At 30.6% G+C, this 13,913-nt stretch overlaps 1 protein-coding gene across 1 annotated transcript; it reads left to right on the forward strand.

Moving 5' to 3' along the window:
* Positions 1-7,406: 7,406 nt before the first annotated feature.
* On the forward strand, positions 7,407-8,438 carry LOC101506661 (photosystem I reaction center subunit III, chloroplastic). Its single transcript, XM_004486344.4, has 2 exons — positions 7,407-8,173; positions 8,268-8,438. The coding sequence occupies exon 1, from the start codon at positions 7,476-7,478 to the stop codon at positions 8,145-8,147; it is 672 nt and encodes a 223-aa protein (XP_004486401.1). The 5' UTR covers positions 7,407-7,475; the 3' UTR covers positions 8,148-8,173; positions 8,268-8,438.
* The last annotated feature ends 5,475 nt before the right edge of the window (positions 8,439-13,913 follow it).

Consider the following 13,913-nt stretch of genomic DNA (forward strand, 5'->3'; position numbering starts at 1 on the left):
AAATAATTAAGTTTTAATAAAAATGTTCTAAAACGATAGTTTTGTCGCTTATGAAGATGAAAATGTAGGAATTTGTTGGAGAAATTATAAATTATCGGTGGATGAACAATGGGAAAAAAAAAATTAAAGGCATGAATTGGAAGAACATGGATGTTTTAATGAGTTTTAATTTTTAGGTTTAATTGCACTTTTGGTCCCCCTATTATATGTGAAATTCGAAAGTAGTCCCCCCATTTTGTGTGTCCACAATTTTAGTCCCCAAAACAGAATTTGAGTCCAAATCATGATGAGTTGTCATTTTTTTAATGACGTGTCAATAAAAGAGTGACGTGGTAGACACTTATGTGGAATAAACTCATTATTATATTATTTCTGATTAAAAAATATAATTTATATTTTTAAAAACCATTATTATAATTGTGACAATATTTTTAAAAATACAATTTAATTGTTAAAATTAAGTTAAAAGAAAAACAGCCCCAATTCAACAAAACCCTAAATGAAAATCTGAAGTAGAAGCATATGAACATCTGAAGCAGAAGCATATGAACTAGCTTGAACCCTAAATCAAAAAACAGCCCCAATTCAACAAAACCCCCAAATCGTGAACCCTTTTCATCAAAATTGACCATTTCCATTTTCTTCACCATCATCATCTGATTCTGATTTCGTCTTCTTCTTCATTGTTGGTCATCTTCTCTTTTCATCTGGGTTCTTCTTCTTCATCGTCTTCGTGTTCCTTTGTATTCCGTTGTTTCTTCTTTTTTCTCTGTTTCGTTTCTTTTTCGTTTGTTCGTTGTATTTTTTGGAGAAAAGAATGTCTTGTCATTCATATTCAGTTACAAGCAACAATTCTCATTTGAGAATTAGAAGAAGAGAATGTTTGTGTGGACTTGAATCTCCTTTGTGTACTTCTTGGACGACTGAAAATCCAGGTCGAAGGTTTCATGGTTGTGGATTTTATAAGGTAAACTATTTGTCAAAATTCTGGATTTTTTTGTTGTATTGTTTACAGATTATAAAAATTTGTTGTTATGTTGTTTAGTTACAAGGTACTTCTTGTTTTGCTGTTATGTTGTTTCGGTTACAGGGTAAAAAATCTTGCAACTTTTTTGATTGGTTTGATGAGCCAATGACAGAACGTGCAAAAAAAGTTATTATGTTTTTGATGAAAAGGATTGATGAATTCAAGAAGAAAGACAATATGTCAAAAAATTGTGATGATGAAATGAAGTTGAAGTTGAAACTAATGAGGGGCTTTCTGACACTTTCATGGCTTTTGATTATTGTTCTTTTGGTTATTGTAATGTTGAAGTAATTAAAATGATTGGATTAAAGGTGTTTTGTAATGATGTAATTTAGGGTGTTTATGGTTGAAATTGTAATGTAATTGTTTAATATAATCAAATTTGTAAGGTTGTTATTATGAAATGAAATTAGTATTATTGTAATTCGATTGTCTATTTTTACATGTTAATAACTCAATTTGATATCATTGTATAAATATAATTTGGTCAAACAATTTTTCAGTTGTTTGAAATAATCAGAATAATCTGGTCAAAATAATCAGAACAATTTTCCAATTTTTGAACCTAAATTTGATATCATTGTATTAATGCAATTTAGTCAAACAATTTTTCAAAATAATCAGAATAATCAAAACAATCTTTCAAAATAATCTGGTCCATAATCTGAAGTTAGAATTTTGATATCATTCCATCATTACATACTACTACATTACAAAATAAAATTGTTCCTTCACAAGTAACCAAAATAAAAGTACATATTCATAGTAACCAAATTATATAGGTCCAAGTATCATTACATATTCATAATAACCAAAATAAAAATCACAAGTTTAGTTCCTTCAATTGATTTGTGAATCTTGAATTTGTGGAGCTTGTGAATCCTGAGATGAAATTGTTGGTGTTTCTCCCTCATCACCTCCAACCCTTGTTGTCTTTGCTCTCTTTGTTCTGTTGATGTTATTTCCACCTTTTGGTATCTCTCTATCTGCTGCACTTTTACCCTTGCATGTCCTCATGTTGTGGCCAAACTTCCCACAGTTTTTACATTTCACAGTTGCAAACCGTCTTGGTAGTTTGTTAGAACCTTTTGACTCGTCATTGGACTTGTTCCTATTTTTCTTTGGTCTACCCGGTGCTCTTCTCATGATTGGGGGATTTATAGGATCTCTATTTGATGCATGCCAAAGTTTTGGTCCATTTGATGGCATTATAATGTAAGAGTAACATGTTAAGAAGTTTGTTTTCCTATTTAAAGAACCAGAAACATGTTAAAAGTAGCATGTTAAAATCAGAATGTTAAAAACCAACATGTTAAAAGCAACATGTTAAAAACCAGCATGTTGAAAGCCACATGTTATAAATTGAATGTTATGAACTAGCAGAACAAAACCAAAACCAAATTGCAGGGCAGAACCAAAACCAAACTAAACCACAACCAAACTAAACCAGAACCAAACTAGAACAAAATTAGAACAAAGTGAACCAGAACTAAACCAAAACCAAACTAGAACAAAACCAAAACCAAATTGCAGGGCAGAACCAGATCCAAACTAAACCAGAACCAAACTAGAACAAAATTAGAACAAACTGAACCAGAACCAAACTAGAACAAAACCAAAACCAAATTGCAGGGCAGAACTAGAACCAAACTAAACCACACCCAAACTAAACCACAACCAAACTATAACAAAATTAGAACAAACTGAACCAGAACTAAACTAGAACCAAACTAAAACAAAACTAGAACAAAATTGCAGGGCAAAACCAGAACCAAACTAGAACAAAACCAGCAGAACAAAACCATCTAACTGAACTACAATTGAAACTAGCAGAAAAAAAACCATGTAGCTGAACTAGAATTGAAACTAGAACATCCATCTAATGAACATCATGTTAAAATCATGTTAAAATCAGAACCATAATTAAACTAGTAGAATAAAACCAGAACAAAATTGCTTCAAATGAACATCATGTTAAAATCAGAACCAGAATTGAAACCAGAACCAAAATTGAACTAGCAGAATAGTATAATGCAGAATACCAGAACTGAACTAGCAAAAACATCAATTGAACAGAACCAAAACTGAACAAGCAGAACTTCAATGATGCAGAATACCAATAATGCAGTCAAAATCAAGTTTTATACCTATAATAAGGTGAAACGTACGATTCTGGATCAACTTTGTTGTGCCATATACAGACAAGAGCATGGCAACACGGAATACTAGTCAAATCCCACTTACAACAAGCACAAGTTTTTGTGTGTAGATTTACCGTATAGGTATCTACACCATTTGTGACACTAAACAAGTTAAAATCACCATCTCCATGCCAAGTTGGGAACCAACCCCCAGCTGCTCTTTTTGCCTTTTCCAATATTTGTTGAATCCTAGGACATATATTGCCTCTATATCGTAGCATGAGTTCTTTTTGTTTGACAATCCTTACTGTAATGTAATGTTTCAAACCTTCAAGTAATGTTATGATAGGCTTATCTCTATACTCCAATACAACCATGTTGAAAGCCTCACACATGTTGTTTACTTGGAGGTCACATCGTGTATCAGTGTGAAATGCTGACCTAGTCCACATAGATGGTGGGAGTTGCATCATGTCTTTCCAAGCATCTTCATTGATTGCCTTAATTTTTTGCATTGCTTTCTCCCATTCCTGGACCACAGTAGCTCTTGCTACCAACCAAAGAAGCTCTTTCATATGTCATTCGGGATACTTTTTTTCCAATTCCCATACAAGTGTTTAACACATAATCGGTGTTCCACATGGGCCCCAATGTTGGCAATGGCAGGTACCAATCCCTGAAATCAATTCATAAACATATAGCTTATTTAATTTATAATTCAGAAACATATAGCTTATTTAATTCATAATTCATATAGCTTATTTAGAAACAAATTACATAGAACAAATTGCTTAATTCAGAAACAAATTGCATAATTCAGAAACAGATTGCATAAACATATTGCACAATTTAGAAACCGATTACATAAACTTCAGCACACATACCTTTTGCTGATCTGAAATGAATGCATATTGCTTATGCTGAACATTGTTGAGGTCCTCCAGTAAAAGATCTAGAAACCATTGCCATGAGTCTACGTCAGACATACCACACTTAATAATAACCGTAGAGTTTGGATTTGATCTCCTAAGTTCATCCGCATATTCTCTCAAATGTGCATATTGCTCCCTTTGAGCACCTTGAATCATTTCTATGGCTCTTACTTTGGCTCTATATGCTTGGTATGTAGACAACTTCACACCCCATTTATCAAGCGCCTCAACAAGCAATCCCTTTGGTTTCATTTCAGGTGTACGTCTCAACATAGGAACGAATTTCTTGGCAAGCCATTCAGTCTTAGCTTGTCTATTTTTTGCCCTCCTATGACATGTATGATCATCTGTGAAACTCACTAATTGCCAATATTCATTTGAAGTCCTCTTATTGATCCTCATATAAAATGGACATTCTGGCTCACACCTAACAATGATTATCTTTCCATCATTCTTTTTGAAATACAAGTTTTTCTTAGTCTCCATTACAAAATCTTTAACGACATTCTTAATCTGCTCTTTTGTATTGAAATTTAGGCCCAACTCAAACCTTACTTCATCACCATTTTCAGGTTGGTTAAATTTAGGAAATTTCCTAACATTCTCTTCATCAACTTCACTTCCTGGTGGAGTATCCAAATCATCAGAATTCACATCATTTTCTTCAAAATCAGTTGCAGAACTAGGCCCTGTGTTTCCTCTTGGGTTTGCATGTCTTTCAAATGAATTTTCATCACCAACATTAACAAAAATCTCAGTTGATATTTCAGAAATCCAGTCCTAATCCTCATCCTCATATAACTCACCCATATCATCATCGTCATCATTTGAGTTAGCAACATAATCTTCATCTTCTTCACTCAGATAATCTTCACCATGTACTGCTTCAGATTCAGGTTGAACAAGTTCAGATTCTGGTTGATCTGGTTCAGTTTGAATTGGTTCAAATTCTGATTTATCTTGTTCAGTTTGAACTGCTTCAGATTCAGGTTGAACAGCTTCAGATTCAAGTTGAACAACTTCAGATTCAGGTTGAACAAGTACAGATTCAGATTCTGCTTCAGTTTGAATTGGTTCTGATTCTGATTTATCTTGTTCAGGTTGAAGTGGTTCAGAATCTAGTTGATCTGGTTCAGTTTCTAGTTCAGAATCTGCTTCAGCTTGAACTTGTTCACCTTCAACTTGGAGTTTTTCAGCTTTAGTTGGCTATTGAATTGGACTTTCATCACTAATAATAGGATTATCTATATAGTGTTCCACAAAGACGTCAATTACATTGAACCCTTTGACATCTTCAGCAAACTTTAATACATCCTCGTCATTGTTGAGAGGTCTAAGTCCACGTGTAAATGAGTACTTCGGATGCTGGTACCACAAACGTTTAATACTCATATATCCCAAACTTTTGACTATTTTAGTAATTTGCATGTGGGACATTAAGTCTGCATCGCAAGACCAATTCATCTCATTCACTTAGGCACAAACGTACATCTTCACTGGGTGGTTTACAAAACTACCCCCATGGTTAATTCTTAACCTAACTCTGTGCACTGAAGTTGGCCTACACAAAACAAACCATTGAATAAATCAGTCAAACTAAGCCTCAAACAAACTACACATGCACCACAAAATAATACAATAGAGTATATGGACCACATTATTAAAAAGGCATAAAGGCATAGAGTTCTGTTAACAATGTACAGAAAAAATGTTGGCCCTAAAATCAAAGTTCAATACAGAGTTTAATAATGTTAATAATAAAACAAAGCGAAAACCCTAAAATCACATACCTAGCACAAAACTTTGTATTTTCTTTCGTATGTGAAGATGGAGAGAACTCGAAATGACCTCCACTCGCCATTTGAACACTGATGAAAACGAGTCACTGATGAAAATGAGTGAACAAAGGACAAACACGATTTCACGATTTTTGTTTAGGGTTCATGATTTTAGGGTTCAAAATGATTTTAGGGTTCATGAGTGAATGCTTTTGATTTTGATTTGTTTAGGGTTCAGAATGATTTTAGGGTTCATGAGTGAATGCTTTTGATTTTGATTTGTTTAGGATTCATGATTTTAGGTGTTTTTTCTTTTAACTTAATTTTAACAATTAAATTGTATTTTTAAAAATATTGTCACAATTATAATAATGGTTTTTAAAAATATAAATTATATTTTTTAATCAGAAATAATATAATAATGAGTTTATTCCACATAAGTGTCTGCCACGTCACCCTTTTATTGACACGTCATTAAAAAAATGACAACTCATCATGATTTGGACTTAAATTCTGTTTGGGGGACTAAAACTGGAGAAAAACAAAATGGAGGGACTACTTTCGATTTTCACCTATAATAGGGGACCAAAAGTACAGTTAAATCTAATTTTTATCAATTCAATGTTATAGCCTATAAGCAGGTATGGCGCATGTGGAGCACGAGCCATGGAGTGGAAGACCACGGATGCAGATTTTTTTTTTACTTCTTTTTTTTTCAGTTTTTTTTTTATTGTATTAAAAAAGACGTGTTCTGTTTTTTTTTTTTTGTTAAAATCAAAATAAATAATTTAATTATAATAATAATCATTAACTGAAATTGAAAATTGTTAAAATTAATTAACCCAATCCCTTAATTAAATACTATAAAATTGAATTAAGATATTTAATAAAAAAAAATTAATTTTGATTGAAAGTGTATTTAGTTAAAGGATATTTTGGTTTTTTTTAAAAATAATCAACACTTATTTTATTTTATTTTTTATTTCTCTTGTCTTTTCCTTAAATTAATCAACCCATTAAATCAACTTTATTTTTTTACTTATTCGTTTTTAGATTTCAGATCAAGATATTATTGGAAGATGTTTTCTCTATCAAAAAATTCGTCTTCTTTCAATATATACGTACTTTATTTCTTTTGTTCAGATGAAAGAAACAATGTTAAACAATCTCAATATTTAAGCAAGAAGTATTAATTAAAAATAAATGAAATATTATTACTTTAAACAATGGTATTTCTTTTTTACACTTAAAATGAATTAAACAAAATTAAATATTTCAATCCAAATTTTATATAAAATAAATCAACTTCTATTAACTCTATTTTATATTATAATATCGACCAGAAATCTGAAACATGAGGAGGGACACAAATTTTGTGAAAATCTAAAATCTCTTATCCAACCTAAAGTGAGATAACAAGAGAGAAAATGTAACAAAGCCACAACCAATAAGAACAATCCAAGTCAGCAACCTTACTTCTCTCACCTTATCCAAAATCCACTTTCCCACCACCAATTTCTTCCACATAGAATCTAAAAACCTTCTCTTCTCAATTTCAATCTCAATCTCAAAACACCCTTCCTCCAATTTCACAAAAATGTCTCTTACAATTCCAACTAACCTCTCCAAACCCATCACAACCCTAAGACCCAAACTCACCCAAAAACCTAAACATTCATCCACCATAATCCACTGCAGCACAAATCAAGAATCAAATTCAAATTCAAATTCAAATCTAAAAGCATTCTCAGCAGCTTTAGCACTCTCATCAATCCTAATCTCATCACCACTCCCTGCAACAGCCGATATCTCCGGCCTAACACCATGCAAAGAATCAAAACAATTCGCGAAACGCGAAAAACAACAAATAAAAAAACTGGAATCATCACTGAAACTGTACGGTCCAGATAGCGCTCCGGCGCTAGCGATAAAAGCGACGGTTGAGAAAACGAAGAGAAGGTTCGAGAACTATGGGAAACAGGGTTTGTTGTGTGGTGCGGATGGGTTACCGCATTTGATAGTGAGCGGAGATCAGAGACATTGGGGTGAGTTTATTACGCCTGGGGTTTTGTTCCTGTACATCGCGGGTTGGATTGGATGGGTGGGTCGTAGTTACTTGATTGCTATTAGAGATGAAAAGAAACCCACTCAGAAAGAGATTATTATTGATGTTCCACTTGCTTCTAGATTGGTTTTTAGAGGCTTCAGTTGGCCTATTGCTGCTTATAGAGAGTTCTTGAATGGTGAACTCATTGCCAAGGATGTTTAGTTTCTTTTTTTCCTTCCCACAACAAGGTCCAATTCAATCTCTCTCTCTTTTTATTATTTTATTATTCATTCATTCACTATTTTAATTTGTCAATTTACTCATCAAATTGGTGATTTTCAGACAACAAAGGATGATACTGGTCATAGATGAAGGAAGGGTGCTTTTATTGTTCACTTATGTTGATCTTTGGGATACAATATTTATTTATGCGCTTATATTGTAAATTTGAATTAGTTAATGTAATGTGTGTGAACCGCAATCAGACTGATATGAGTTTTTGTTCGTTTGTCACTTCAATGTGAACTGTATAGTTTTTTTTTTTTTTTTTTTAGTAAATGAAGTTGATTAGTTAACTTAAGATTAGGATGAACTTCATTAAATTAATAAGCTCATGCCTTTGTTTTTATCATGAAAAGGTTTTTAATTTGGGCAAGCATGAAAAAAAGGTAATTTACGAATTAAGTATGAATCATTGTGATTTTGCGATAGGTTAAATGTTTGGTTTTGCAATGAATTTGGCCAATTCGCTACAATTTTGTAAATCCAGTGCGAAACTAAACATGTACTAACAAGATTTTGATACTCTTCAAGAACTTTTATGTAGCTCTAAAAATTTAAGACTTAACAAATCCAAGAATTGTCATTAGTAATTCATGACCAATAAAAAGCTAATGATTTTTATTAACTCATTCACTTTAAGACCAATTGTCACAAACATTATTATTCCATAAATAATTATACCATATTAGATTAGCGATGACAAAAAATATAAGCATAAACACAGGAAAGAAGCTCGCAGAAAAGTTGATTGTCTCGTTAATAACATGTTGTAAATAGAAAAGGAAACACAGGAACATGATATTAGAAATATGGTCGAAAAACGGATTCTTTAGGAAGTATGATTTAAAGACTAATTCTTAATATGATGAATACAATATACTTGCTTATACAAAGAACAAACCTAATAGTCCTATTATGATAATTCATCATATAATTAGGGTCGATCCAATACTTATTGAAGTATAAAGTAAAGTCTTGAAGAAAAAAATCCCTTTAATACTAACAATAATATTTTGCTATAATTTTATTTAATTTCTACATTATTTTTATGAGATACAACATATTTTAATTAAATACGTCAATTGTTGTGTCATTTTATAATTATGAGACATTTTATTTATTGCACTGCTTAAGATTTTTATGTTTTTTTATGCCAAATATACATAAAAAATCAATTATTTTTCGGAACCTTAAAGCCCTAACTTTCCTAGTTTTTGCCTTGGGCTAACCTTGGATACAATGAGATGCTAATGTGGTTGATTTGAGTACTAAGAGACTCGAACACTTTAAACAAGTGATTAGAGGATATTTGATCTCTAGTTCTTCCATATCTAGAAAATTTGGTTGAGAGGAAACATCACTTTATGCGTCCAACAAACTCTTGATAAAAAAAGAATCACTACTAAACCATAGTGGATGTTTCATATTTATAACATAAGATGGACATTAAACAAATGTATAATGAAATAATAAGTAATATAGTCATACCAATAATTAAGAATGAGAATCAGTCAGACCGATCGACATGAATCTACGACCTAACTATCCTCAAGTCTATGTTAGATTTCTTCATTTTGGGCAATTGTTAGAGGCAATTCCAACGACCGAATATTTTTATAACTTTTAATGTGATTGTGACAAAGATTAAAATTCACCACTTGTAAAAGAAAAAAGATCAAAATGAATAAAAATAGAGGAACAAAACGAGTATTAAGTAAAAGATAAAAGACCAAAAGTATATTTAAGTCATCTTTAGTTATTTCCTGTAATCAATTTGTAATTATAGAAATATCTTAAAATATCTCTCATTATTATTATTTGTTCTTGATTTAGAATTTTGTGTATGAAGTGTTTATAAATAAATATTATTATTGAGTCTTTTGTAATCAAATTAATTATCAATCATATTCAAACTTATTATTTTCTACAAAATTCCACAATTTCAATTCCAACCACGACACTGAGAGAACCGTAATAACAGCTTATCACAACTCCAACTATGAACTCGTCAAAAACTGAATTTTATGTGACTACACATGCTGGCGGACGAACTTATTTGACTAACGTTGGAGATGTTCTAATGCATCACCGACAGAAGCAATCAGTGTGTTAAAAAGGTAGAAGGCGGTGGCGAGAAACTCAAGAGTGAAGATGGTGAAGTGGTGATACCTGAAATTGACGTGATGCTTTGAAAAAAAGTCTTAGTGAGAAGCATAATGCAAAACTGCCTCATCATTTTTTAAGGATTGGGCCCATAAAAAATAAAACCCTCCATTAGGCTCAAAGACATTTGAGTTTTTTTATTTCTTATCCTCCATCTATACCTTTCATTTTCTCGATACATTAAAAAGTACTTAACTATTTTTTTTACACACTTTTTTATTCACATATTTAAAACTTTAATAAAACCACATTTAGAAAATTTTGATTATAAAATTTTCAAAATATAATGTGAGTTCAGATTTTTGAATTATACAAAAATTTGGATTAATTTAAAATTTTTGAAATAGAATTTATTGTATTTGTTAAATATTTTTAAAACTTTTATCTTTAACAAAATTTTCGAAATACACATTCTCAAAACTTTGAAACCTTCAAAGTAATGAATTTTCAAAAGTAAAATCTTCGAAACGTAAAACTACATTTCAGAAAATTCGACGAAGATAAACGTTTTTCGAAATGTATATTTTTTTCAAAATAATTACATTATTTTTTTAAATATTGTATTTACAATATAAATATTAATTATTTTTATAAATTAAATAAAGTATGAGTGAAATTGATAGTGAAGTCCATGTTATGCCGACCATAGATTCTACTAATAAATTTACGATTGATCAGATAATCTTAATAACAATTGATATAATGAGTTTTTTTTTTTAATTTATACACACGTAAATGTTTTATTTGAAATATATTTTGCAGATATTTTTCTCAAGAAGTTGTATTCAAATGAGTAAAAACTATTGAAAGACAAGATAGAATAATAATTTTGGGATATAAAAGAGATGAAATATATAAAGTAAAATCAAAATCAACAGTAACTTGTTATCACAAAGGTAATTGTCAATTCAAAACCAAATATATACAATTGAATACAATGAAGAATGGAAAATTAGAGTTTGATGTGAAACACATAATCATGATTTAGCGGTATTTTAGACCGTCATTCATATTTGAGACGTTTAAATTTGTTAATGACATGACAAAGTATTGCATCAAAATTCATTTTCAATGTGTTGAAAGAGCAAAATAACGATAATCTCAAAGTTTTCACTCAAATATATAAAGCAAAGAGTACATAACGATCATCTTTGAGAGATTCATACACAAAATATGCAACATATATTGAAGTTAATAGAAAGTGAAAATTATGTGCATTGAACAAGAAAACGAGATGATTCAGATGTTCTGAGAGACATATTTCCCGATTGTATAAAGTTATTGAACATGTTTCGATATGTGATAACACATTCAAAATAAATAAATATTTGTTAGCATTGTTTGAAATTGTTGGTGTGGCATTTACTGGGTTGACATTTTCTATAGCATTTGCTTACTTGGAACAAGGTCGACAAGAAAACTCCATTTCGATATTTGAAGAGGTAAGACAATTGTTTGTCTCTGAAAATTTAATTTATAAAGTTATTGTGACCTATAGAGAATTTGACATGATAAATGCTATTGATGTCGTATTTTCTACTTCAATTAATCTCTTATTTCGTTTTCATATTAAAAAAATATTTGGGCAAAATGCAAAAAATATTTGAAAAATAATAAATAAGATGAGGTAATGAATTTATGGAAAAATATTATATATTCGACTGGTATATCGATGACATAATAGATGTTATGCCTGATGAAAATTGCTGCATTATTAGGTTGGAGTGAATAATTGGGGTCTTTAGTTTTGACACATTTGGGACAAAGACATCAATCTATATCATGATCTATATTTCAATGTTTTCTATAACAATATTTAAAAAGTATGAAACTATTTGAAAATATCTATTTTTGGTGCTCAAGAAATGGAAAAGTGGATGACTATATCATATATGGGTTACGTGATAGCGATAAGGTATAATGTCGTTGTGGTGTCATTGTCACATAATTTGAATATGACATTTTTTCCGCTGGACAAACCACCATCAAGGAATTCTTTACTAGCAATTTGAATTTGTCAATAAAGACTACTGGGTTTAGATAAAATTTATGGTAAAGTAATATTTAATAGTAAACTAATTTTTAATACTTTATTGTGCAGATACAAATGAAGTCAAATCATCTTTTATCATCTACCTTACGGAAATGGAGAAACTTTGTGCGAAGGCGTATGAAATAGCTTAGGCAAGACGTCTCAAACATTGAAAACACATAGATTCAAAATTTATCAGATCATCTTGTGTTTCATTAAATGAAGATTTGTGTGAAGTTTTGTAACTATTGTTTGTTTATTTTGAAATAAAATAAAATAATAATTGTATAATTGACCGAAAATAAACATATACCATAACAAAAATTATATGCATGATACAAAATATATTAACCCAATCTACTAATGGTCTCCTAAAAACAAATGATATTCGTTGATTCAAATAGTAGAATATATTTATGTGATACAAATTCAAATTTTCTAAAAGTATAAACAATGAAGCTGCGAACAAACTCACCACAACTAAGTTAATATCGTAAAACGACAACATAACACAAAACAACAACACACCTACAAATATGACAAAATTCAAGTGTCCAAAATAACTATGCCTTCAAATCTATAACATTGACTACACCAAAATCATTAATAAAAAAATGTATGGATCCCAGCTACTCTGTCAATATGAACCAAAAAGAACACCGCACAAAGACGCACAAAAAAATAAATCGAACCAATATGGAAAAACCATGAAATAGTAATATCAATCACAAGAAACGAGATTTGAATTTTGATCCCTTTTTAACTTTTTAATTCATGCACTTAATTTTAATTAACTCAGAAACAATCTTGGTTAAAATAAAATTAATCTCCAGAACATTATGGATGTGTTAGTTTAAATAAAATAGTTCAATTTATAAACATGTGAAATGTGATTTATAAGTGCAAGATAAATATTAAGAAGATCACACAATGATGTATCAGGGTTCACTCAAGGTGGGCTATATCTAGTCCTCGCATCCTCATAATCTATAAGATTTTCCCTATTATGTTCAACATCAGAATGTTATGTTTTGCACTATCTTTCTTTACCACACCTTGATCAATTACAACATTCACATTGAAAGGAATTTCAGTAGTCACATTTCAGTCCAGAAAGAATTTTTACAAGTACATTTCAAACTAGAAAGGATTTTTACAATACACAATCTAACATAAAAGATACACTTGAGTTACAAAATGATGTATATGATAAAAAGTATTTCAGATCTAAGAATTCTCAACTCTTTGTTTGAGATTGATTAACAAAAAAAACTCAATATGATGACCCACAAATATAGTGAGATAACTGGAGTTTAACTTGAGAGAAGAGCTTTGAAACTTGAGCTTAATTGATCAAGTGTAGATTGATTACTTTGAAAAACTCTTATATTTTTCTTCTGATTGATATGCGTTTTATAGACGAGGATAGGCTTGAATATCAGTCTTAACTGAATATAGTCGTTGACCCTTAATACCAAGTGTCTATCTTGTTTTCTTTGTTTGCAGTAACA

Source organism: Cicer arietinum, chromosome 1 (assembly GCF_000331145.2).
Source record: "Cicer arietinum cultivar CDC Frontier isolate Library 1 chromosome 1, Cicar.CDCFrontier_v2.0, whole genome shotgun sequence".
In the NCBI taxonomy this organism is placed as follows: domain Eukaryota; kingdom Viridiplantae; phylum Streptophyta; class Magnoliopsida; order Fabales; family Fabaceae; genus Cicer; species Cicer arietinum.

Excerpts from the sequence above, each read along its gene's own strand:
- LOC101506661 (XM_004486344.4), top strand. The coding sequence starts at position 7,476 with ATGTCTCTTACAATTCCAACTAACCTCTCCAAACCCATCACAACCCTA.